The sequence below is a fragment of the Anabrus simplex genome, chromosome 1 (genome assembly GCF_040414725.1).
Source record: "Anabrus simplex isolate iqAnaSimp1 chromosome 1, ASM4041472v1, whole genome shotgun sequence".
In the NCBI taxonomy this organism is placed as follows: Eukaryota; Metazoa; Arthropoda; class Insecta; order Orthoptera; family Tettigoniidae; genus Anabrus; species Anabrus simplex.
In genome coordinates, this window is record NC_090265.1 from 1542033567 (window position 1) to 1542060054 (window position 26488).

Sequence of the window (26488 nt, forward strand, 5' to 3'; positions counted from 1 at the left end):
CAATTAGGGATTCAAGCTTCTCTATTATAAGCTTTCTGCTCACCAGGTCGAAGGCCTTGCAATAGTCAATAAATATGGCATGTAATTTGCCACCTTTCAGTCTCAATGATCTCTCGATATCATTTTGTAGGCATTTTATGCCGTCGATTGTTGAACGACCCTTCCGGAAACCAAGTTGTTCCTCAGGTAATCTTCTGTCCACTCTGATAGTCTTTTCGTCAATAATCTTGTCAGAATTTTAAAGCCTGCACATTCTAAAGCAATGCCCCTATATGAGTTAGGGTCACCTATGTCTCCTTTTCCCTTGTATAACACCTTTAGTAATGAGCTTCTCCACTTGTCTGGCACGTTGCACTCTAGTAGGCAGTTATTAAGCAAGTGTGTCCAGTCTTCTGTCAGTACATTTGTGCTCTCTGTTATGTGTTCGTTGAAAATCTGGTCAGGGCCGCATGCTTTTTCCTTCTTCAGCTTTTTTTAATGCTGTTTCGACTTCCTTTGCAGTAAACAGTTCTACGTTTACGCTGCTCTTGTGATCTTCAACTGGTGCCGGTCGTGTTTCTTCCTTCTGTAGCACATCTTTGAAATGCGCTTCCCAGATCTCCATGGGTATATCCCTGGGGAATTGAGGTTGTTTTGCTTTCAGGGCTTTATATGGATGTGCCTTGGCTTCTTCTATTAGCTTCTTTTCTTCATCCAGCAGAGAATCTTTCCTTGTAGCTCTCAATATGGTTTTGTATTCTCTATTTTTCTTTGTATATTCCTGTAGATCAGACTGAGACTGGGATTTTCTGAATATGTGCAGCGCTTGGAGCGCTTCCTTACGGGCTTTGTAGCATAGCTTATTAAACCATGGCTTTGTACGTCTGGGGTTAACTAATGGTCGTTCGGCAGCTATTTTGATAATGCTCTCAAGATAATCCAGTATCTGATTCAGATCTCGCCCATCTGTGGGATTTATGTCTTCGCGTGCCTTTTTAAGAATCTCTTGATTTATTTTCCTGGAGTATGGATTTCTGGCTTCGGTCTTCTTCGGTGACATTCGTTCTACACAGAGTGTGATTTCTACTGGTAAATGTTTTCTGATGACCACATCATCCCTTACTCTGCCGCCTGTTATTGTGCACGTTTTCATGTTTGTAAAAACAAGGTCTATTGTGCTGCTCCCATTGCTGCATATATACGTCATGCGGTGAGGATCATTTACAAGGGACAGTCCTTTCCCTTGTATAAAACTGAGTATTCTGTCTGTTTTCTTGTTAACTCGGTCCAACCGACAGTTCAAGTCTCCTGCTAGTATAACTGTCTCACTACTGTGAATTTTAGCTAGCGTTGTGCCTATGTCGTCTATTATTTCTTCCTCTTTGCATTCTGGTTGGAAGTATGCTCCTATAATTACACATGAGTTTGTTCTCACTGCCAATACATTGTCAGTATTATATATAGTCCTGATCGGGGCTAGTCTCGGACTCACCAAGCATGTTATGCCGCCTTTCGGTCTGCCTTTCTCTCCTTGTATAGCAAGAACATGCGCTGCATACACGTTATTTGGACACCACTCCTTTGTCAAAAATGTCTCCACTAAAATAACTATGTCGTAATCTACGAGTATATCTTTAGGCATCATATTCATGGCATTTACTAGACCCTCAATATTCCACGACAGACATTTGACGGTTATGTTCGTCTCTTCCCCTAAATCTCCGAGGGGCACGAAAAGTACGACAGATTACATTTTCCGGCCAGAACTTGCTGTTATATACCTTCTCGAGGTCTTTCAGGGGCACGCCAATTTTGAATGCTCGACTAGAAGGTCTGGAGCTCACTAGCTTTCTTTTAGGTATTCCTCGAGGTCCTCATTCGTTGTGTCAGCATTGAGCCTTCCGATGTATAACCAGCCCTTGCCCTCAGCTGCTTTGATCTTGCTCTCTCCTTGCTTACTGCCACGCAATAGCTCCCTTTTCTCATGAGGCCCGGGTCTCTGGAGTTGGCTTCCCTGTTTTGTCAGCCCTTCTTCCGTGGTTCCCGTTAATTGTGTATGCCTTCTACGGCTACGCTGCATTTCCCATGCTGCCGGTTTGTTGTGTTTCCATTTGTATATGTTGTGCTGGACGGTCTCCCTCGCTAGAGCTTCTTGGTCTTTGGATGATGATACTGCCAGGTTCTGTTTCTTTTCTTTCTTTCGCCGACAGGTCTGTGCGTCGTTCCGTTACATTCCTTATTACAGTCTCCCTCTTGAGCGTCCTATTTTCATCTTCCATTGCTCTTTTAATTTCCTCTTTGAATTTTTCCTGTAGATTCGATTCCAGAAACTTGAGAATTGCATCTACTTTCAAAGTTAGGTTGGCTATGGCTTCATTGTCTGGTTCGGCTGTCGTTTGAATTTTCAGAACAGTCGATTTACATGCGACACATAGCCATGTCAACTTGCAGGTTCGTCTTTTAATAATATCGTATTCACCTTTATTTAGCTTTATACAGTCAGCGTGTTGCCAAATTCTGCAACGTTCGCATTCAACTGCTTTTTCGTTCTCTCTCACAATCTCCGTACAGATATTACAAACATCACCCATTTCAACCCCTCTGATTTCTGTATCCGGTAGCATTGCTGTTCTTTACTCTTACACGCTTGGAACAAAGATGGCGCACTCACTCGCTTGACTATGTACTTACTTCCGCACTGTTTATTCTGTGATTAGTAGAGCTACATAGATTCTCACTCCTAATGCACAGCAGTTGGCTACACTGAACAATGTTTATAATTCTTGGTTAGGATGCACGTGCACACTATTATCGCTTAGTATTTAAATTAGAGGCACAAGATCACATAAATAATTATCTTAGACGGATTAGCACAGATTTCACTTTGAAACTATAACACTTTCACTCTTAGGTTGGCGATAAAACTATCACTTTTCCATCAAAATACGGAGCTTACACATATCACATGATAATACAGTTTTAAAAGTACCTAACCTGTCTAGACTACCATAAGCATAAGGTGTAGCTTGTTTGACTAATGATACATTTATTTCAAGTTCTTTATGCCATTGTAAGTGTTCATGCAAAATATGTTTCAAGATAATGATTCTAGAGTAAGATAAACATACCTGAGCATTTCTCTTATCTACCATGCTCCACTGAATTTAATGCAGGAAAAACTGGAATATTGTAGGGAAAATACAGGGAAAACAGATTTCAGTTACTAGTGAGGACCCTGAAGTATTTCCAATTCAGTAATAGAATGTTGTTAATAATGTTACTTGTTTTACGTCCCACTAATTACTTTTACAGTTTTTTGAGACGCTAAGTGTCGGAATCGCTTCTTGCAGGTGTTCCTTTATATGCCAATAAATCTACCAACATGAGCTGACATATTTCAGCACCTACAAATATCACCAGATTGAGCCAGATTTGAACCTGCCAACTTGGGCTCAGAAAGCCAGCGCCTTAAGAGCGTGAGCCACTCAGCCCGACACCAGTAGACTGTATTGCATGTGTTATTTCAGCCTTCAGTTCTTCTATAGTATGTGGATTATTTCAGTAAATTTTGCCCTCTGAATATAATACTTAAACTTAATAACGTAGTGTAGTTCACCAATAAGCACTGATTCATTGTATATTTCACAACTTATCACTTCACTTAAATACAAACACTTTACATGATTACAGTACAAAGGGATGAAGATGTCGTGCTCATTTTTAGTCTCTGTCCATACTGCCAACCTTAACAAAAAATACCAAAAAGGACATGTTTACCACATCTGTCCCTCATAAAGACAAACTTCCGATATCTTGTCCATCTTCCTCCCCCGTTAAATCTGTCAGCATCAACCACTCATCTGTGGGAAGTGGTACTAATTTTCTCAAAGAATATTTTGAAATTCCCTTGGAAGTTTTATCATCCACTGCACGAACAAGTCCATTGTCATTCTTCATGAGCATAACAGCACTAATAGGAATATTGGGTTGCAGAGTTTTTCATTTTTGGCTATGCTGAAGGCTGCTCTTCCACTTTTGCTGTAAGAAATACTGTAGATTCTCCCATCTCTTTAGCTGGGGCAAAGAGACATTACTTAAGTCTGGCTCCAGAAAAGAAACAAGTGGGGAAGTGTCCTAGTATTAAGGGGAGGAAGTCGTCAGGATTACTTAGACAACACAGTTAAAGGCCTTGAATTCAAACAAGCTTCTGACTGTTCACATGTGTACCTAGTGTACGACTAAGGTGATATTTCAAACACTTGATGTTCGGTTTCCAGAAGCCTCCAAAATGTGGAGAACCTGGAGGTATAAAATGCCACTTGAACTGTTCACTAGTTGCAAAGCTTTCCAAGTTTTCCTTCAATGATACAGAAGATAACAGTTTATGAAGCTCCTGCAGTTCCTTACTAGCTTTATCAATATCACTCCCATTATTGGAATATACACTGCAGCATTTGCCTTTACGAGCTGTAAATTGTTTCATGGTGGCTATAAATGCACTTGATGTCAGACTACTAACCAGCTCAATACATACCACCTTAGTGCACATACATACAAAGAGTGCAACATGACACCTTTGGGTTGCCTTACTTCAAGCAGAGCCAAGTTTCATCATTAAAAGTCCAGTGAAGTCTACACCAACATTCGTAAAGGGACGAGAAGGCTGGACACGAACATCCCATTAACTGTATCCTTGCTTCTTCTTTCAGGTTAATATACTGCAAGCACCTGTGAAGAAGGTATCTGACTATCTGGAATCCTTGAAATTCAGTACAGCCATTGCAAACTGAAGACAATAAGTTCAAATCCTGCATCAGCAGATGAAGGTGTTCTGCTCTTATAACAAGCATAGTCCAGGATACAAGATCATTTGATGTTTTATTTCATAAGGTAACGCTGACTGATTCAATCTTCACCCTACTCTTAAAACTTCTTCATCCAGAAATGGATGGAGACTGAGAAAACTGTTGCTCAGTGAGGTCGGTTCCTTCTTTATCAGTGTTTCAATCTCCTCCTTATAAATAGATTGTTGTGCAGTCTTGACACAGGTCCTCAATGATATCCTTAATTCCTCAGTATCCATAGAACCAATCTTTTTGTCAGAATGCCTGGAGTTATAGATGAATCTCCGACAGTAGGCCATAATCTAATGAGCTTACCAAGAGTTGAATAATGCTCAATAACTGTATCACAGTCTGTAATGATATCAAGGTTTTCATTGTGGAAATATGTTCTTCTGACATAGACTCCTTAGAGCTGATGCAAATTTTCTCAGGCCAGTCTGATTGAGGTTGCTTGAACCGTGAAGCACCATATCACCATCATTTGGATTGCTGAAGAGGTTTCACCTTCAAACTTTGTTATATTAAATCTATGGGTTTATCATGAGACAAGAATTTTAAGGGAAATCCAGCATTCAAAAGAACCTGAACCAAACCTTGCTGTAATCTTAGTGGCTTATTAACATTTCTCGCTCCTGTCAGTACCTTGTCCATGTAAAAATCTTCCTTCAGTATCCATGACATAGGAGGGTTTCATGCTTTTCCTTCATATGTTAGCTGTAGCAGACATCTTTTTACTAGAAAGGAGTTTGGTACCATTCCTTACATCAGTATTCTCAGCTGGTATATGCAAATAGGCACCTTGGGATTTGATTGCCACAAGATATGTTGAAAACATGTATGATTCATGCATACTAATATATTCCTGTACATCTTCTCTACATCGGCCATGAAGACGACTGGATGAGTCCTAAATCTTAGAACTAAGGAGTACAAATCTTGTTGAAGTGTAGGTAGCAGCAAATCATTGAGAGAAAACCACTAGTAGTTTTACTTGAGCAATCAAAAACTACTCTTAACTTAGTTGTGCTTGACTCCTTAACTACAGTATGGTGAGGAATGTAATAAGTGGTTCATATATCTCCAGTTTGAACCTCCTTTTTTCCCCCATGTGACTTCACCTTTCATACTATATCATGAATTCCATATATCTTCAGCAAGAACTGATTGCCTTGCCAAACACTTCTCAATAAGATAAAGGCGATTGAATGCAACCTGTAAAGACTCTCCAAGGTTACTCGGGTCTTGCTTAAAGGGGAAACTGACTACAAATCGTCCATCTGTATCACGTGATGTAGTTTCCTGGAAATGCCTCACATAAATGTCGTGCTCGGATCTCTTAAAATCATTGGGGATATCCTCCTGTTCCCAGAATCTTGTTAACTGACGATCAAGTTCAGTTTCATTGCATAGAAAGAAGTTTTAAGATGATTCATGCACATGTGAAGGAAATGGCCGATATCGATCAGCCAGGGTGTAACTCAAATGTGTTTTCTGTAGAACTCGTCAGTCACCTGGGCTGGACCTACGATCATTCTTCATGATTTTGTAGAACACTTCTGTCCCTAAAGAGATATCACCATTTCATGGGATGTGAAATTCAGGATCAGTCAGCTGAATGACCTCAGGAAGATTCCATTCTGATGTGTCTGTTTCCCTTGCAGGCAAACAATTAGGTATTTTACTTAATGTCAATGAATAAACAATGAATATCAGCATCAAACTCGGAAATCCTTGACTTAATTGATGTTACACAGTACTTCGAATGATGGCTAATTCTGCTTATTCCCTCAGTTGGGATGATATTTCTTGATCTTAAATTCAGTCTCGGGCCAATGACCTTCGATGTTAGGCCCCTTAAAACAACAAACAGCAAGCAAGCAAATTCAGTCTCTGATCAAATCATTCGGTAATATAATTGGATTGGCTTATGCATTTCTCCTCTTGAATCAAGGACATAAATAATTGCTGTTGCCAACAAAACACAAACATTTCCTTGGATCTTAAATGAGCAATAACTTCCAGTTCTCATCTCTGATGACCTAATGATTTAATTTGCAGAATCGCAATGGGGTTGTGATTCATTGGGCGCATAACCTTCGTTAACGTCACCATTAACAGCATGTAGCAATGTATGATGTTTTCTCTTACGCATATGATAAGATCTACCCTTACATTTGGGAGACTTATGATCATCTGCAACAGGGGAAAAGAAACTAGGGCAGAAATAAGAACTGCTGTGAGCTTGCATCCTGGAGCTAGTGGGTTCAAACCCCACTGTCGGCAGCCCTGCATATGTTTTTCTGTGGTTTCCCATTTTTACACCAGGAAAATGCTGGGGCTGTACCTTAATTAAGGCCATGGCCACTTCCTTCCCACTCCTAGCCCTTTCCTATCCCGTCATCGCCGTAAGACCTCTCTGTGTCGGTTGCGACGTAAAGCAAATTAAAAAAAGAACTTTTAAAGAATGTTTTATTTGTTTATTGCCTATAAAATTACATTTCTAGTAATAATTAAACTGCATATAAGAAAAATAAATTGAATTGTACATAAGAATGAAAATGAAGTGTAGTCTATATATATATAAAATAAGAGTTTTGTCTGTACATTGCTCAGAATTTGAAAAGAATGGTATTTCTGTATCGATCATGTCCACAGTAACAAGAAAATGCAATTTTTACTTTTCCGTAATTTCTGCCTGTCTGTCTGTATGTATGTACACGCATCACGAGAGATCGGCTGAAGAGAATTTAATAAAAAACGGTATGTAGAGTCGGGGGGTGAGCCGCTACAATCTAGGCTGTAAATTATTTTATTCACGCTGAGTGAAATGGTAGTTTAGGGGAAGCCCTAAAATTCAATTCTCAAATATTTATATTGTTAGTGGTCATATCGATAAATACTATACTACATAACTAAGTTATGTATAATTAAATTTCTGATCATTTACGTCTTATGCATTTTTACCGTACCGGCTATGATAACAGAGATATTCATGAATTTGGATTGTTGTTGCTAAGTCCATATCAACGCCGAGCCCCGACAAAATGGGTAAACAGAATTTAATGAAAATCGGTATATAGAGTCGGGGAATAAGAAACTACAGTTTAAGATATAAACAATGTTATTCACCCTGGGTGAAATGGTAGTTTATGGGAGGGCACCTAAAATTTAATTTTGAAATACCTATGTTCTTGGTCCTATGGAAAAGTACTGCATAACAAAAGTTATAGAGAATATAATTTCCGATCATTTATGTTTTATTCAGTTTTACTGTACTGACTATGATAAGAGTGCTATTTCAGAACCAGAAGACAATTAATAATGTGACGGCCTACAATATCGAAAGCGCGTAACATAGATCAACAATAACATTACACTGACCGTTGTTTGTTGTAATGTTCTTTGTCTCTTATGCTGACATTCAACTCCGATAGATGGGATTACTGCTGCGTACTGAGTAAAATAGCCTAACTGAATTTTGGCAGGAAATAGCTGAGGAGTTAGATAACTTTCTTCTTTAGCATGCCAATCCTCTGGATCATACATTTTCTGATACTGCTGGTACGTAACACACTGGTTCATCATAGTATGCCAGCTATTCGATACCTACTCTGACGCGCTGTTTTGAATGAGCAGTGTGTGCACTTAAGTCTGAGGCTTACTTAGGAGTAGTAGTATGAACTGGTCTGGAATTACAATTTAGCTCTATTCCAAATTATAGTACCAGAATTCACTAAATAACTCAAAATTCACCCTGGGCGAAAAGAGCCATTTCTTAGGAAAAGCTTCTTCCTCTTCACTTTCATTAAATCTACATTAATTTTATTCCAAATTAGCAGCGAAGGTGTGGTTTCTTCTCTGGCTTGGAGGAAAAATTGCCTCTACGTCAGATAGTTCTTTCCCCCGCCAGTGTAGTGAATTGAGATTTTCTGACTCATCGGGTACTCCCAGGAAACCGATAAGTAAACGGGCATAGTTTTTGCCCTGGCACTACCCACTATTTGAACACCACCCTCCCCCGCCGAAAAAAAAGGACGAAGATTGTTCATGGATCATGGATGTCTGCGTCTTGGTCATTCTAGCTCTGTAGCTTTGGACTGTTAGTTCGGCAGCATAGTACTGTTCGTTAAAAGTGAAAAAAGTGTGGTTTTTCATTTGATCGAGTATTTCATATGAAGGCATTGTTTTTAATCACGCCATTCCTACCGACGTCATTGTAATGACGCATGTTCATTTCAGTTGGGAAAACCACTAAGAGAGTCTTTCTGAGAATCTATAAAGGCAGGCAGAGAGGGAGTGTCTGCCATTATAATGAAAACTCCCCAACCTGATTGTGACTGACGGTAGGCAAGGTGGCCTACCATTACAATGAAAATTCCCTAACCCAGTCTTGATATGAGAAAAGACGTTGGTGACTTGCCCGTCGTGCTTCTAGGGCAACGTTAAGAGCTATGCAACTTAATACAATCTTGCTCACAACGTTTTCACTACCTAACCTAGAATTCTGTATAAAATTTAGAATTCCGTAGCGAAGCACGGGTACATCAGCTAGTTATTAATAAATTACAAATGTAAGAATTTATTTTTTATCAGACATATTAACTTTAATGAGAAAATGTCGTTCTTTTTGGGCATCAACAAGTTTTTTAATATTGGGAGAGTAGGTAGTGGCTGCCATTCGAATACAGTTGCTCAACTGTTTGTTAGTCAGTCAGTCTGTTTCTGTACTTGTTTTTTTTATATATTTCATACTGGAGAAAGAAACCTCACACAAATGTGCAGAGCTGAACATTGCCTTCACTTTGAGAGCAACATGGACCAAAATTGGGTATTTTACTTTAGGAACAAGAGGCCAAATATTTTCAAAGCTTGAGGAAAGTGATTTTACAGATAAATCATTTTCAAGATCAGTCAGTTCCAACTCCACTGCAGCACTGTCTTTTTGAAAATCATAATGCTTCATGACACAAATGGAGAACTCTTCAGCACCAATATAAAAGGTGATTTAACAAACTGAACTGTGCAACAATTGAAATGCTTTTGAAATCTTATGAAGCATTTGTTGAATTGACGTCACAAATCTGGAAGAATTTGTATGTGTTGTTTGATGTTGTAAGGCGGCATTGAAGAGCCTTGCTTTCCAAACAGGAAAAGTGTTTATATTCACCCTGGTTGAGATTTCCCCCACACACAGTTCCAGCTTTTTTGAGAATGAAGCAACATCTGAAATTGTTCTGCCAATATCTTTATCCTCACCTTGAAGCTGCATGTTACGGATATTTAACTTTTTGGTGATGTCTGCAAGAAAAGCAAAATCCCGCAGCCAAACCGGATCTTCTACTTCATGGAAGAATTTGCCTCATTCTTTCAAAAATTCTACTAAGGCAGGAAGCAACTCTTTAAAACGTTGTAATACTCTGCTTGTACTAAGCCAACGAAGTTACGTTTGAAGCAGTGGATTACCATACTGGCAATCTAGGTCATCAGCCAGTGCTCTGAACAAACGTCTCTGAATTGCACGTGTTCTAACTTTATTCACTACTGTACTTTTATGACTGTTTTCTTTACATTATTCATACTTAAAAACTTTCCACACAGTAACTGCTGGTGTATTACACAGTGGTAAGACAGAAATTTTCGGAAAGCTGTTGTCTTTACGATACAAGGCTATGAATCCCTTCTCTCCGCCTATCATTGCACCACCATCTTCTTTACAGGAATATTTTCAGAGTTGATAAGATCTTTAACTGATAAAAATACGCCCGATCCTGTTATTGGTATAATCTTTATCAGCGCCTCTCTTATTTCAAAATTATCAAAAACCATTCTCGCAAAAATGGCCAACTGAGCTGTATCAACTATATCAGTCGATTCGTCATGTTGTAGGGAAAAATAGCTGCAGCGATCAAAGTCAGTTTTAAGTTATGAAGTAACATCAGAACTCATAACCTCAACCCCTCTCATTACTGTATTTGCAGAAAGCTGCACAGATTTAATAGCAGAATTATCTCAGTTTAATTTTTGAAACTATCAAGTAATGAATGTGCAGGTTTTATTAATTCGTCTTCATACGGTTTCCTATTCTGTGCAATAATTTTTGAAACTCAGTGACACCTCAGTTGCTGCTTTGTTCTTGTCTAATGGTTTAAAAAAAAGTTGACTGTTGAGCAGTAAGTTTGTTTTTAGCTGCCTTACCTTTTACTTCCTTAGAGTAGAATCCAGTGGGAAAACCTTTTCAATCCCCGAGTGAACAGTTTTGAAGTGACGTTTGACGTTCCCTTTCTTCTGAACTGATGCACTTGCACAACACAGTAAACACACGTTTGTCCTTTACCGGGTAAAGAAGTACTCGGTTTCCCATTCCGAATAAAAGTTATAAGTTTTTGCTTTTTGCTTGAACACGCCATTATTAGAATAAACCTAGCTTAGTATCAATGTGTAAATCAAACTATCCGCGTTAGCAAATGTCTGATACACTCACGAAAAACATAACGTTCACAACCTCATGCATACACAGTCAACTATGAGTCTGACAATGCAGTATTCTTGACTGACAATGGCAGTTGTGTGGTTGAACTCGGTGGAACAACTCCAGGTTAACCAATCTGAGCGTTACCGCGATCTACAAGGAGACAATTGAAACACAGATTCTTAGACTTTACAAATTCTAAATGCTGTGATACAGCTAAAGGCTCAAATTTGTCTCAGTGATATAAAACATATGCCTGATTACAATATTTACATTGCTTGTCCATGCTACAATAAGCCTAGGTAAGTTTGTGGGTTCAATTGAAATTAGTTAATTGTGAGTTCACATTGACTATTTCCAGTGCCTGACACCCGGTTTCTAAGAATATGTCCTTTCAGTCACAACTTTTTCTTGAGTCAGAAAGTACTTCGAAATTCCTTCTTAGTCCTACTATCAACATTATTTAGCAGTAATTGTGTAAGTATCAATTCAAATAAAGCAACTTCAAGCCTCCTAACGCATTCTCATTACTTTCCATGTGATTTAATAAGCCCCTGAACTCGAACGATGAGTCTTCGCTAACACTTGGGGGAGAGAGTAGCTCATGAATATGTCTTACAGCTATTAGTCTAGGATTGTCATATCTAAAAGTTATTAAATCCTTTGTTACAAAAAAAATTGTCATTTGAGATAGGCATATTCTGGACCAACTGTCTTGCCTTACCCCTTAGGGCCAAAAACAAATAATGTAGTCTTTGAACTTCAATAAGAGACAGATTATTTATAACTAAACTTTCAAAGGAATCCTTGAAACTAATTCAATCGGAAAACTGTGAAACTGATATTTTTGGCAACTGTACACTGCTGGCCTTGCCACCAGTATTGTTTGACATTGTACTTGTAGGACGGCCTGCAACTTGAGAAACCTGAATTGATCTAGCTAAAGCTAGTAATACATCTTCAGATTTCTCTCTACCGATTGAATGGTCTTGTTATCATCATCATTTAATTCAAGTATTTCTTGTATTCTTTCAAAATCCTTTCTGGATCATAGTTGTCTAAAAATGTTTGCGTGCATGTTAGAGATGTAATAGAAATTCCTCGTTGCTTTATCTAGGTCGTACACTGTGTTAGGATCCATGATGATAATGAATGGAGCTAGGATAATAATAGGATGGACTTAGCCTAGAGCAGATACTGATCACCTGGAACAGCTGTTTCCCATATTAATTCCAATCTGCTGTACTGCTTTGGTGAATACAAGATGGAGGCAGCCATGATAGATTTAAAAAAAATTAATTCAATATTCCATATAAGTTGGTAGAATTGGACAGTTCAGCCACATCCTATAGGATTGCTCTGCTAAGTTAAGCTATGCTAACCTCACACCTTGGTTAAGTTCAGCTATGCTAACCTCACACCGTGTTTAAGTTAAGCTAAACTAACCTCACACTTTGGCAAGGGCTTAACCTCATGATTGTTAAGGACTTAACTTCACATCCAGCTAAGAGTATGGGCTTAACCTCATGCTAGATCAGGGATTAACTTCACACTCTGGCAGAGCTTAACCTCACACTTTGCAGGGGCTTAACCTCATGCTGACTACGTGTTAACAAAACCTAATCCAACCCAGCCTACTTAACGATAGCCAAGAGTTTGGAGTTAACTTCACTGGCTGTTTCTTGCACCCACTGCCCTTCTTGACAGGGCTTAACCTCATAACGGCTGAGGTGGGAGCTGAGGCTGAAGCTAATGCTGACGTAACTAACTGCTCAAAAAGTACTTAACATGTGCAGAGATATCCCCACTGGCTCTTTTTTTACATCAGGCTGCCCTTCTCTACAATGTTTTTCAAGTTTTGAAGTAAAAATGAAGTTGAGAGTAAAAAAAAATAGGTCAGGGGTGAAAATAACACTTAACTTAAAATTTAATAACTCCTAAAGTGATGTTACTAGAAAATTTATTTTTAGCTTAAAATTCACAAACAAATATCCTCTAACTGGTAAAAGTGATCAACTCACCCCTGACTATTTCTTTCCAAAGTTTTGGGTAAAAACGACTTTTGACATTACAAAAGTGTTGGAGGATACTTCAGATTACTTTTAGAGTAAAAATTAGGTAGGGGTGAAAACAAACCTTAAATTACAAATTTAATCATGCTAGAAAATGGATATTTAGCTTAAAATTCATCAAAATGTATCCTCTATCTGGTGATAGTTATCAGCTCATCCCCAAATATTTCTTTCCAAACTTTTGGGGTAAAAATGACTTTTGATGTTAAAAAAAGTGTTGTATGATACTTTAAATGACTTTTAGAGTAAAAATTAATTAGGGGATGAAAACAAACTTTAAATTACAAATTTAATAACTCCTAAACCGATAGTCCTAGAAAATGGATATTTAGCTTAAAATTCATCAAAATGTATCCTCTATCTGGTGATAGTTACCAGCTCATCCCCGAATATTTCTTTCCAAACTTTTGGGGTAAAATTATTTTTGACATTAAAAAAAGTGTCAGAGGATAGATAGGCCTACTTTAAATGTTTTTTTAGAGTAAACATTAGCTAGGGGGTGAAAACAACCTTCAGTTTTAAATTTAATAACTCCTAAACGATTGTCCTAGAAATTTGATTTTAGCTTAAAATTTATCAAAAATTATCCTCAAACCAGTGATATAGATCAACTTACCCCTGACTTAAGTTTTTAGGATAAGAATTAATAACGCACACAGAACTGCATTGAAAATGGATAAAACAATTCTTTGATAAGTAAAACAAAGCAGACATTAATAATTAGTTTATTAAGTATCATTGTTGCTCACCCGATCCACTAAGGAGCTTTTAGCCTAAGGATTACTTGCTTCTGACTTGGGGGATCATCTGCTTAAACTATTATCGGAACTGCATTGAAGATAGATAAAACAATTTCTTGATAAGTAAAGTTTAATATGATACAGACAATAATAATGTTTATTAAGTAGCACCTACTCTTCACCTGATGTACTGAGGATTACTTGCTTCTGACATAAAGATCACCTGCATATACTGAGGATCGCTTTGGTGACCTAACACCTTGGCTAGGAGTGGGACTTAAACTTTGGCTAAGGCTGTGGGCTTAACCTTATCGCTCGCCTATGTGTTCGACAGGAGCTTTGATGACTTTACAGCCCGTCTAAGAGTAGGGCATTACACCTTGGCTGAAAGTAGAGGCTGCTATGAGTAGGGTGCTTAACCCTGGCTAAGAGTGAGACTTTATACCGTGGCTGTGAGCAGGGGCTTAACCTGACTAGCTACTTTACTTACACTAGGGTTGCCTTTCTCTACAAAAGTCTGGGTAACCTTAGGAGCTGAGCTAGGGTGTAGGCTTAACTTTATGCTGACCTAACAGGTGCAAGTCTGGGTAACCTTAGAGCTGAGCTACAGTATAAACTTAACCTCATGCTAACTGACTGCTTTTGGCATAAGTCTGTGTAACCTTAGAGTTTTAGAGGAGAAGGTAGGCTTGATCTAACTAGCTGCTTTTTCAGCCTACATGTGTATGGGATTAATTTACCAGCTGCTCTTAATTTGTTTGAGGCATTGACCCCAGGCTCGGTCTTAGCTCAGATCAAATATGACAAGCTTGTGTTTTGAGCACATAAAAGAACTAAGTGCTGGAATAGCATACTTAGAGTAGCAGAGGTAGAATTTGCTAAGCTATTTTAGGCGGAGATGACACTCAAAACTTTGGTGAGGCAGATCACGTGGACATGTTCGTTAGCTCTCTAGAATATCTTGTGCAAAGTTTAAAAGATGTAACTAATAACTGCTACTTGAGCCAAGGACGTGAACAAAGCACAGTGCTAGAAGTGTATTACAGTGATGACTAGGAATAAAAGCCATAATAAGTGGAATGCTTTTAACATTTAATGAAATATTGATTTCACATTTCACATTGAATGTAGCTGCGGAGCTTGTTATGCAGGTGAGACAAAACGTCTGATCTCCACCCGCCTAAAAGAACATATCCGTCACACCAAGAACCAAAACACAGATATTTCAGCGGTAGCCAAGCATTCCTATGAAACTAGGCATGGAATATCATTTGACAAGACCAAGATCCTAGCAGCTATCCCTTGGAATCTGGAAAGGAGAATCCGCGAGGCTATCGAAATCAAGAAACATCCGAACAACATAAATTTAGAAGAAGGATACAAAATCAGTAATTCTTGGATGCCTATCATTCATAGTTTAAGACATACAGACCACAACATAAACACACGGGCCGCAACCCCATTACATAATAGCGCGGGCAAGCCCCCACTACCTGGCTGTGACATATACTTTCCAGAAGTCTCGCGAGACAGCCAGGGCTTACGTCAGCCAGAAAGGCTAGGATATAAAAGGCCAAGATCAAGGCCACTCTAGTAGTGTAATTTCTGCCTGGGAGACTGATTACCTCGGATCGAGTAGGGGTATTTCAGTCGCCTTGACAAAGAATACTGCAATGTATTCAAAACGTCGGCAAACTGTACGTGATATGCGTACAAGTACAACATGGTTCAACCCGGAAATTAAATTAAATATTGATTTGTTTAATTACTACAGTCGTTATGTCATACTCATTGACATCATCAATCTGCTGAAGATTACTAACTCGATATTTTGAAGATTACTCTATTGTAACCAGCTCAGTAAAATCTACTCCTCTTTTCTGGTTGCCAGTGCTCAGCCACATAGAACCTCCTAGAATTAGAAAATTGAATAACTTGGTCAGAGAATACAACAAGATATTAACCAATCCTGATCTCCCCATCCATGAAGATGTTAACGTCAGATTCAGCCGCCTCAAATCAAGATCTCCTCCTATTCAAATAGCACAAGAACTTGTTAGTAGGGATTTCAATCCAAAAACTGATTGGCAACAAGAGTGGAACAGCGTAGCTCCGACTCAATGGCAGACACTGTTCAATTATAAGAATCTTCCAGCTGGCTTTGATTTGCCCCGTAAGACATGGGTAGCCCTCAACAGAGTCCGTACTAACCACGGGAGATGTGGATCAATAATGTTTAAATGGGGTACGAGATCTTCTCCAGCCTGTGACTGTGGTGCAGTTAAGCAGACTATCGACCATATTGTCACCGAATGCAATGGAAGGGCATTTGCTGGATCCAGCCAGGACTTTGTGGTGGCATCTGCTGAGGCCATACATTGGCTTGATAATTTAGATCTAACTCTTTGAACCCTTTTGCTTGCATTATTGTTTTCAATGTTATAATGTGTATATCTTGTAATTTTGTATTTAATAGTTTGTGCTTACTGTTCATGTATACTTAATCTTTGTATTGTTTTGTATACGTTACCATACTCTAATAATAACCAGTTCCTTACATGCTGAGGATCAACTAGAGGCGGACATGACACACAAACTTTACTGAAGCAGATCAGAGATCATGTTTAGACTTGCGAAGCTGAGGGGGTGGCTAAGGCAGAAGAAGAAGAAGTTGAGCTGATCACGTAGACATGTTCAGAATAACAAAGTTGAGAAGGTGAAGGTTGAGGAGGAGGTTAAGGCTCAGGATAAGGCTGAGGAAGGAGGAGGAGAATAAGACTGAGAAGGAGGAGGTGGCTCAAACTAAAGCTGAGGAGGAAGAGGAGGAGGCTAAGGCTGCGTAGATCCTCACTAGATCTTCAGCAAATTGAGGTGCAAGTTAAGGTGCAAATCCTCAGCCTTAACCTCCTCCTCCTCTGCCTCATCCTCATCAGACTCCTCCTTCTGCTCCTCCTCCTTAGCCTCATCTTCCTTAGCTTTGTTAGTCTTAAATGATCTCTGATCTACCTCACTGATGTTTTGTATGTTAGTACTACAGACCTGTCAACCCTTCCGATTTACCCAGAAACTCTCCGTTTTTTAACTCGTCTTCCAATTACCCGCTTGATTTTTAGTTCTTCCTATTTTTGACCAATATAACCTCGGTACGGTCAATAATCTTTCCCTAGGATAAATTATTGTACGCGCGTGTGTAATTTACGCAATCTCATTTTCAAGTGTATTTATTTGGCAAGTGTATCGTCCGTTATCTTCGTGTTTCCCATTCATTACATCATCGTGCGTGTTTTAAAGCTGGAAATTCGGGATGGCAATCGCCCTACAAGCGAGAGAGGCTAGCATGCGCTAGCAACTCCGTTAATCGGGATGAGAGATTTTCTTGTTCGCGCGCCGTTAACATTGTTTCTGTGCGTAGTTCAGTTAGAGTTGTAGGCCACGTGACTTTTCTTGCGGTTCTATGCTTTTCCCCCTGTCGAAGTCTTGCTAATAATGTATGAAACATATTGATCTCTTTTGTATATGGTAGTTCTGCGTATTTTAGTGCATGTGTGCTTAGTTCATAATTCGAACGAGTTGAATGTAATTCAGAGAGCTGTATCGGTGACAGTTTTTGGTATTTTCTTTTCACATTATATCCACAAAACATAACATACGTTATCTCCAAGTGTTGAGAAATACTTATAAAATTGCATTTCCTTTAGTGTTACAGTCTAATAAAGGAAACTATTATGCATTTTGTTCCATGTTTGTTACGTTTTCTTGTAACCATTTTTATGTTTTCTTAGTTTAAGATGTTAAATTTAATGGTCAATTTGCCTTGTAACTGTAGGCCTTTATTAATCAAGACCATGGCGCATTATACACGATAAAGTCCAAGAATTAAAAAATCTTCCTATTTTTTATTTCTGAAAGCTGGCAAGTATGGTATTACTACAAGCACGTGATCCTCAAAAACAGGTCATCCTCAAGTTAAAAGCATGTAATCCTCAGAGCAAGTGATCTACACGTCTGAAGCAGGAAATCCTCAAGTTAGAAGCTGGAAGAGGCTACAGCTAAGGAGGATGACAAGTTTAAGGTGGAGGATTTGCACCTCAACTTCACCTCAGCATGCACCTCAATTTGCTGAAGATCTAGTGAAGATCAGGTGAGGATCTAGTGACGATCTGTTCAGCCTCAGCCTCCTCCTCCTTAGCCTTAGAATGAGCCTCCTTCTCTTCCTATTTCTCAGACATAGCCTTATCCTTCTCAGCCTTAGCCCCCTCCTCCGCCTTAGCCTGAGTCTTAGTTTTCACTTCCTCAGCTTTGTTATTACGAACATGTCTATATGATCTGATCCTCTTCTTCTTTTTATCCAGCCTTGGCCTCCTCCTTCTCAGCCTTATCCTCAGCTTTAGCCTCCTCCTCAGCTTCGCAAGTCTAAACATAATTTCTGATTTGCCTGAGTAAAGTTTGTGTGTCATCTCCACCTTTAGTTGATCCTCAGCATGTAAGGAGCTGGTAACGATACAGTAACCCTCAAAATATTGAGACAAAAGCACTTGATTTTTAAAAAATTGGACTAGTAATCCTCAGCAGATTGATCATGTTAAAGAGTATGACCTTAACAACTGTAGTAATTAAACAAATACATATTTCATTAAATGTTAAAAATGTTCTACTTATTATACCTTTTTTTCCTGGTCATCACTGTAAGACACTTCTAGTACTATGCTTTGTTCACTTCCTTGGCTCAAGTAGCATTGATAAGTTACATCGTTCAAACTTTGCACAAGATAGTCTAGAATCTAGATGATGTAATGGTGTGTAACGTGGTTAGTTTCTATGCATGCGTGATGTAGGTAGTTGAAACAATGGTAGTTGAAAGTATAGTGGTGTGGATTGTTTACCTATATGAAACCTTAAGAACAATTATAGTAGTCTATCTTACACTTCAGCACAGACGTCATCATTAGAGAGCCGATGTTACTTGCTCCGCTCAGGACGGCTGCCTGTCACGTGACAAGAGAGCAGCGGACAGGCGAGTTACATACCGTGGCCATACTGAACTTATCACTCGGAAATGTTACCATATGAATAACAGCAATAATAATAATAATAATAATAATAATAATAATAATAATAATAATAATAATAATAATAATAATAATAATAATAATAATTTGGAGCATGGATCATACGAGATGAGTAGGACACAGATTACAGAGTATAACAGGCGAGAAAATGATTCATTCACAAAGGAAATAAACAGCAGTGTGCAACATGTCCTGAATAAATACATTTTCATGATATGTAACTGCTCTGGGACACGTACATTTAGTGAAATAAAATACAATGTCTGTGATTTGAACACATTTGTTGCACTCTCATTAACATACATTTCAATATTTGTATGGCATTTATGACTATCACAATTAAAATTAATAAAATTATGTAATGATTCCACCTTTTCAATACATAGTAATGTAAGGTTACATCACAAGTTGATCATAAACAATACCGGTTTTGACCCTGAATGCTGGGTAATCATTAGCCGGTCGTTTAAAAACAGAAAAAACAATACACAGATAAATAACCAGTAATGTAGAAGATATAGTTTTTTCACCAGACGTAAGTTCGTGTGGAGCAGTATAACACGTGACTGTAGCACTGTGTTTTAGAAGTTTTTATAATCTTGAAGAGAAGAATAAATAGCTTGAGGAAACAATCTTGTAATCGTTACTAGATGTAAGTTCAATCAATCAATACTGATATGCATTTAGGGTAGTCGCCCAGGTGGCAGATTCCCTACCTGTTGTTATCCTAGCTTTTCTTAAATGATTTCAAGGAAGTTGGAAATTTATTGAACATACCCTTGGTAAGTTATTCCAATCCCTAACTCCCCTTCCTATAAATGAATATTTACCCCCAATTTGTCCTCTTGAATTCCAACTTAATCATATTGTGATCTTTCCTACTTTTAAGGACGCCACTCAAACTTATTCGTCTACTAATGTCATTACATGTTATAATTCTCATATTATGTTCCGTATTGAAATGTACTTAAAATCAACTAATAATATTAGTTTAAAAATTCCACCTGTTCAATACATAAGTGTTTTTTATTTAAATTTAAGATACAGTTCTTAAGATATTACATACAGGGACATGTTTCACCCATGTTGAGGGCATCATCAGCCTAAAAATCTCAAACCTAAAAGAAAGATAGATCAGGATCCTGATTGTTTTTATACTTAAGTAAGAGGTACAATTTGTATAGATTTTTGCGAATGTCTTGTTTTTTAAAAATGTGGTAACAAGTGGTTAGTTAGAAGTTTAAAAGTAAAACGTAAAATTGCTGCGCTGAATTAAAATTTGGTAAAATATGGTGCCTCATTCTGGAGATGGCATAAGTAGCTTATAGTAGCCTAATAAATTAGGAATAAAAACACTCTTAGTGGTAGTAAGTTGTTCAAGTGCTTAGGAGCTAACCTGTCTTCGCTCAACGCAATAATTAACACTGAGAGGACTTTTGCTATTTGTAAAACTCACAACCTGACTTTTAACCCTGTTTATCATGATACCATTGCCTGCTGTCCATCCCACAACATTATCGAGGTCACGTTGCAGTTGCTCACAATCTTGTAATTTATTTATTAGTCTGTACAGAATAACATCACCCGAAAAAGCCCTACCTCTGATTCCACTCCTTTACATACCGTATATCATTGATATATATAAGAAAACATAAAGGTCCAAAAATACTGCCTTGAGGAATTCCCCTCTTAATTATTACAGGGTCAGATAAAGCTTTGTCTACTCTAATTCTCTGAGATCTATTATCTAGAAATATAGCAACCCATTCAGTCACTCTTTTGTGTAGCCCAATCAAATACAGTAGAGACAATACACGACACTGAGCGAGATATCGAGGGACAGCTATTGGAGCACACTCTAGCGGATAGACCTGAACGGTACTGATTCTGTCATAAGAGCACGTGTATTTTTGTGTGAAGTTTTTGGTGTTATTTATGCGTTTTCAGTGAGTTGACATAATTAAATAGTAGCGTGTGCCATTCCTTGATATCTCCTCTCAACGTGAGGGGAAAGGTATGTGCTGTGTTTGGCTGCAGTAATTACAAAGTAGAGAAAAATGCGCGCTCGTTCTTCAGGTTCCCTCGTGACAAGAACATGTAAGTAATATTGTGTTTGCATATATATTCTTCCAGTGACAGAGATTTTTATAGTACTTCATAATCTTCTGACCTGCTCGACCCATGTTTTAACGGGCTTAAAATATAATACGCATATTTTATTGTATAGTGCAGCAGTTAACCTTCAATACCGATGTGTTGTTGTAGGTGTGATCTGTGGGTTTTGAAATGTCACAGAAGTGATTTGGATAAAGTGTACAAGAAAGAAGGGACGTTACGCTTGTATATAAATTATAAGATCTGTTCAGATCATTTCCAGGTCAGCGACTTTAAAAATCCTCGACTGTAAGCCAAGGGTATGTTACATTTTTACTCTAATTGTACGTAAATATTCCTCAAAGCATCACTATCGACAACATTTTCAAACTTTTCTTTCTTTTATCCCTCTTCTCAGATTAAAGCCGGGATTTTATAGATTTTCTTTCTGTTAGTAGGCTTCATGTTAAGAGGAAAATTGTCCAGCTATTAAATGTTAATTCATTGCATCATATGTGTAAGGAATGTGCCGATATTTTTTTTTAACAAATGTCTTAATATGATGATACATTGTTTTTAAATGAGGAAAAAAAGACAAATCCAACCGTAAGATTTCAGGCAGGTATGCTAAAGCTAAAAAAGTAATGAATAAATGAAAGATCAAGTCATTTCACAGCAGTCCATTTCACTCCTTGTTTATATGTCTAATTTCAGTCTTTGAATAATAACCTTTTAAATAATTCTTCATTCATTTATCCAGAATTGCTTTAGCAACTTCGAAGTTAATATCTCAATAATACTTTCTTTCTAGACGTAATTTATTTATCCATTTCCGTATATACATTTCCATTGATATTTGAATTTAGCGCGATTTGTTCAGGTCAAGTCACTAGGAGCGCCACCGTCGAATTGTCTCCCATTTTAGCAAGGCGAAATCCGTAAGTGTCGTGTATTGTCTCACTGTATTTGGCCCAATTGCACTCATTTTTGCCAGTATTCTCCCATGATCCACCCTATCAAATGTTTTAGACAGGTCAATCGCGATACAGTCCATTTAACCTCCTGAATCAAAGATATCTGCTATATCTTGCTGGAATGCTACAAATTGAGCTTCAAGTTTGTGTGGAGCAGTATAACTCATGTGAATGTAGCACAATTTTTTAAAAGTTTTTAAATCTTTAAGATTAGAAGAATAAATAGCTCGAGGATCAATCTTGTAATCGTTGCCAGACGTAAGTTCGTATGGAACAGTATAACACATGTGACTGGAGCACTGTTTTAAAAGCTTTTGAAATCTTGAAGAGAAGAAAAGAAAAATAAAAGGTTGAGGATCAGTATTGTAATCGTATGCTTGATGCAAAGAGAGTGGATTGATGTATGAAGATGCAGATGATTAGTCTTGCAATTAGTGATGTGCGCGAGTGACGCTTGGACTCGCGAGAATCAAGTCTGGCGTAGTGACGGGACTATCGAATGAAAACTGCCGAATCATTCGATAGTCGTTAACTACCGTTACGACCGATTGTTTCCGTTTGCATTCGGTTTTTCATTCGGATCGCAAATTCCAATTGTTTCCACTAGTCAGCGCTGAAATCGGCCTCCTCTTTTGTTACGGAGTAAAGTTAGTCATCTATCTTCTATATAAATAAAATCGTAATGACCATGTGTCTGTACATTGATTATTTTGGCGAAATTTCCGTACAGTTATCTGTTTCAGGTGTAATAATGACCATCTGCATCATTTTTAGCTTTGGTGTCTGTCTGTCCTTCTATAACTTGAAAACTACTGGATATATTTCCACCAAACTTCATATTTAGAATCCACCTGTCCTTGGGTAGGTTTTAGCGCAAATATTGTTTCTAAATCCCTAAACTGAGTGGGGATTTTTACGAAACCGAAACCGTGATTTTGCACTCCCTCAAAGTATACACAACTGAACTTAATGGAAATCTACCTGCCTTAATGAAAATTAAATTCTAAACCTTTTTTTTCTCATGTGCATCATTTCGATAATAGGATTTAATAAAGGAGATATCATTAACGGACCTTTTTTCGGTACAAATCCCAGCGGACTTAACGCAATAGCGGGTGCGTGTAAAGCGTATTTCTTACAACTTGAAAACTACTGAAGATATTTGAACCAAACTTTATATATAGCATCCATCTGTCCAAGGGTAGGTTTCCTTGCTGTCAGTTAGTTAGTTAGTTAGTTAGTTAGTTAGTTAGTTAGTTTGTTTGTTTGTTTGTTTCTTTGTTTGTCTATTGGTCTGTTTGTCTTTCTATAACTTGAAAAGTACCGGATATATTTCCACCAAACTTCACATTTAGAATCCACCTGTCCTTGGGTAGGTTTTAGGGCAAATATTGTTTCTAAATCCCTGAAATAATTGGGGATTTATACGAAACCGAAACCGTGATTTTTCACTCCCTCAACATATAGACAACCAAACTTAATGGAAATCTACCTGCCTTAATGGAAATTAATTTCTAAACCTTTTTTTCTCATGTGCATCATTTCGATACCAGGATTAATAACGGAGATATCATAACGGACCGTATTTCGGTACAAGTCCCACCGGACTTAACGCAAGAGCGGGTACGCGTAAAGCGTATTTCTTACAACTTGAAAACTACTGAGATATTTGAACCAAACTTTCTATTTAGCATCCACCCCTCCATGGGTAGGTTTTAAGGTTTATACCATTTCAAATTCCCGGAATGGACTGGGGTTTTATAGGGGACCGAAATGGTGATTTTTACTCTCCCACAATATTTAAAGTACAAGACCAACCTGACTGGAAATCGATCAAACTGTTTGGAAATCCAATTCTAATTTCTTTTTCTCATGTGCATTTTTCAACGGGAGGATTTATAAGGGAGATAACATGAAAGGTCGGTATTCAGGCTAAGTCTAGCGGACATATCCCAAAAGGTGTTATACGTGGAGCAGATTTCTTATCTGTCTAGATAAGTCATATCGTAACGACCGTGTGTCTGTGCATTGACTATTTTGACGAAATGTTCGTACAGCTTTCCGTTTAAGGGGTAATAATGACCACCTACATATTTTTAGCTACAGTTTCCTGAAAGTCCTAATTTTTACCCCCCGCCCTCGCCCAAAATCAAGATTGCCTCACAATCTGCCACACGAGCTGAAAAATTGAAACTAAGCAAATTTATACGTTTTAGCCGGTAACCTACGGAAAACTTCCAAGATCTTTAAATATTTCACCTTTTATGCCGAATAATATCGAAATATAGGCAATTTAATGACGGTGCAGACCTTCGTTTCGAGGTATTTCGCGGCTAAACGGTAAGTCCTATCACAAAACGGATGGCACGATCTCCGTTGAATTTCGAGTGATCTACAACTTTGGTCCTGTGATATTTTGTCGTATCACTCTCTCTCTCCCTTATAGGGTAGATTTGGCTGTATATTTCGATGGTTCGTAAATTTTGTGCTTTTTACACGTGTATTAATTAGTTTGACACACTTATAGGAAAGGTAGAGTCATCGAATTTGGCACGCACATGACACGACCAACGGCTATATGCGAACCCAATTTCATGATTCTAGCTGTGCAGATTTCACCCCATTCAAATATCGTAACTCAATCGAACCCATAAATATGTGAGATACGAGAAAATGTTTTAACACCAAACATGTAGAGCGATAAAAGGGACGTCTAAGGGTGCAAACCGTTTGTTAGTATGATATAGCGTTTAGGAGCAGTAAATCTCGAAATGAAAGTTTGCACTTTCAAACGTGCCCATGCTTATCTGTCATTTATATAAATATAATGGCAACGACAGTCTGTCTATACATTGGCTATTTTGGCGGAATTTCCGTACAGTTAACCATTTCAGTTGTAATAATGACCATCTGCATATTTCTTAACTTCGGTGTCTGTTTGTCGGTTTAATTGTATGGGTTTTTATAACTTGAAAACTACTGAATATATTTCTACCAAACTTGATATTTAGAATCCACCTGTCCTTGTGTAGGTTTAAGGCCAATATTATTTCTGAATACCTAAATTTACTGGGGGTTTATCCGAAACCGGAACCATGATTTTGCACTTCCTCAAAATATGCACATCCGAAATTAATCGAAATCTACAATCCTTAACGGAAATCCATTTCTAAAACTTTTGTTCCCATGTGAATTTTTCGACAGGAGGATTAATAAGTGAGATATCATGAACGGTTGGTTTTGCGGGTTAAGTCCAGCAGACGTAGCCAAAATGTGTTGTACGTGGAGCAGATTCCTTATCTATCTATATAAATAAAATCGTAACGACTGTGCGTGCCTGTACATTGACTATTTTGGTGAAATTTTCGTACAGATACCCGTTTGAAGGGTAATAATTATCGTCTGCCTACTTTTTGGTTTAATTTCTTGAAAGTCATAATTTTTACCCCTCACCCAAAATCCAGATTGCAGCATAACCTGCCAGACAAGCAAGAAAATTGAAATTTGGCAAAATTATACGTTTCAGCCTGTAACGAACGAAAAACTTCACAGGTCTTTAATTTTTTCATTTTTTATCCCTGAAGAATATCGAAATATGGAAGCAATTTTAATGATGGTGCAGACCTTCGTTTCGAGGTATTTCGTGGGATAAACGGGAAGTCCTATCACATAACGGATGGCACAATCTTCGTTGAATTAGGAGTGATCTTCAACCTTGGTCTTATGATTTTCGTCGTATCTGTATCGCTTATACGTTAGATTCGTCTCTATTTCTCGATTTTAAGTAAATTTGGACTCTTTACCTATAAAATTCATACTTTCAATCACTTACAAGAAAGATAGTATGATCAAACTCTACACGAACATTGGCCCACCCAGTACCCATATATGAGCCAAATGCTATGTCACATAATTATCCGAAAAGTAATGCAATGTAAGATAATCTTACACAAATTTCAACCTATTCAACGTTTCTGACTCAATCTGACCCATGAATAGATGAGATGCGAGGAAATATCATAGGACCAGCCATTTAGATCGCTAAATACTGCGCCTTACGGTACAATCCTTTGTCAATATGACGTACCGTTTGGCAGCAGTTAATCTGTAAATGAAGGTCTGCAATATTGTAAACATGCATATACTTCCGTATGTCCATCTATATATATTCATTGATGTCGATTTGTAGCGATCGAGAAAGTGTGTGTCTACTATTGTAATCAGTACTCCCTGTCCGACTCGTTGGC

At 38.0% G+C, this 26488-nt stretch overlaps 1 protein-coding gene across 2 annotated transcripts in view; it reads left to right on the forward strand.

Annotated features, from left to right (window-relative positions):
- Window positions 1–26488, forward strand: part of Vav (Vav guanine nucleotide exchange factor) — a 632485-nt gene that overhangs the window by 593009 nt on the left and 12988 nt on the right. Inside the window, exon 17 of one of the 2 annotated variants that reach the window (XR_010858641.2) lies at window positions 4689–4869. Coding sequence is in view for 1 of the 2 variants with exons in the window: in XM_067138057.2 (XP_066994158.1) it covers window positions 4689–4769 (81 nt within the window). In the remaining variant the exon portion in view is untranslated. Of the gene's footprint in view, window positions 1–4688; window positions 4985–26488 lie in introns of those variants that run through there. The other variant, XM_067138057.2, reaches the window with a different exon arrangement.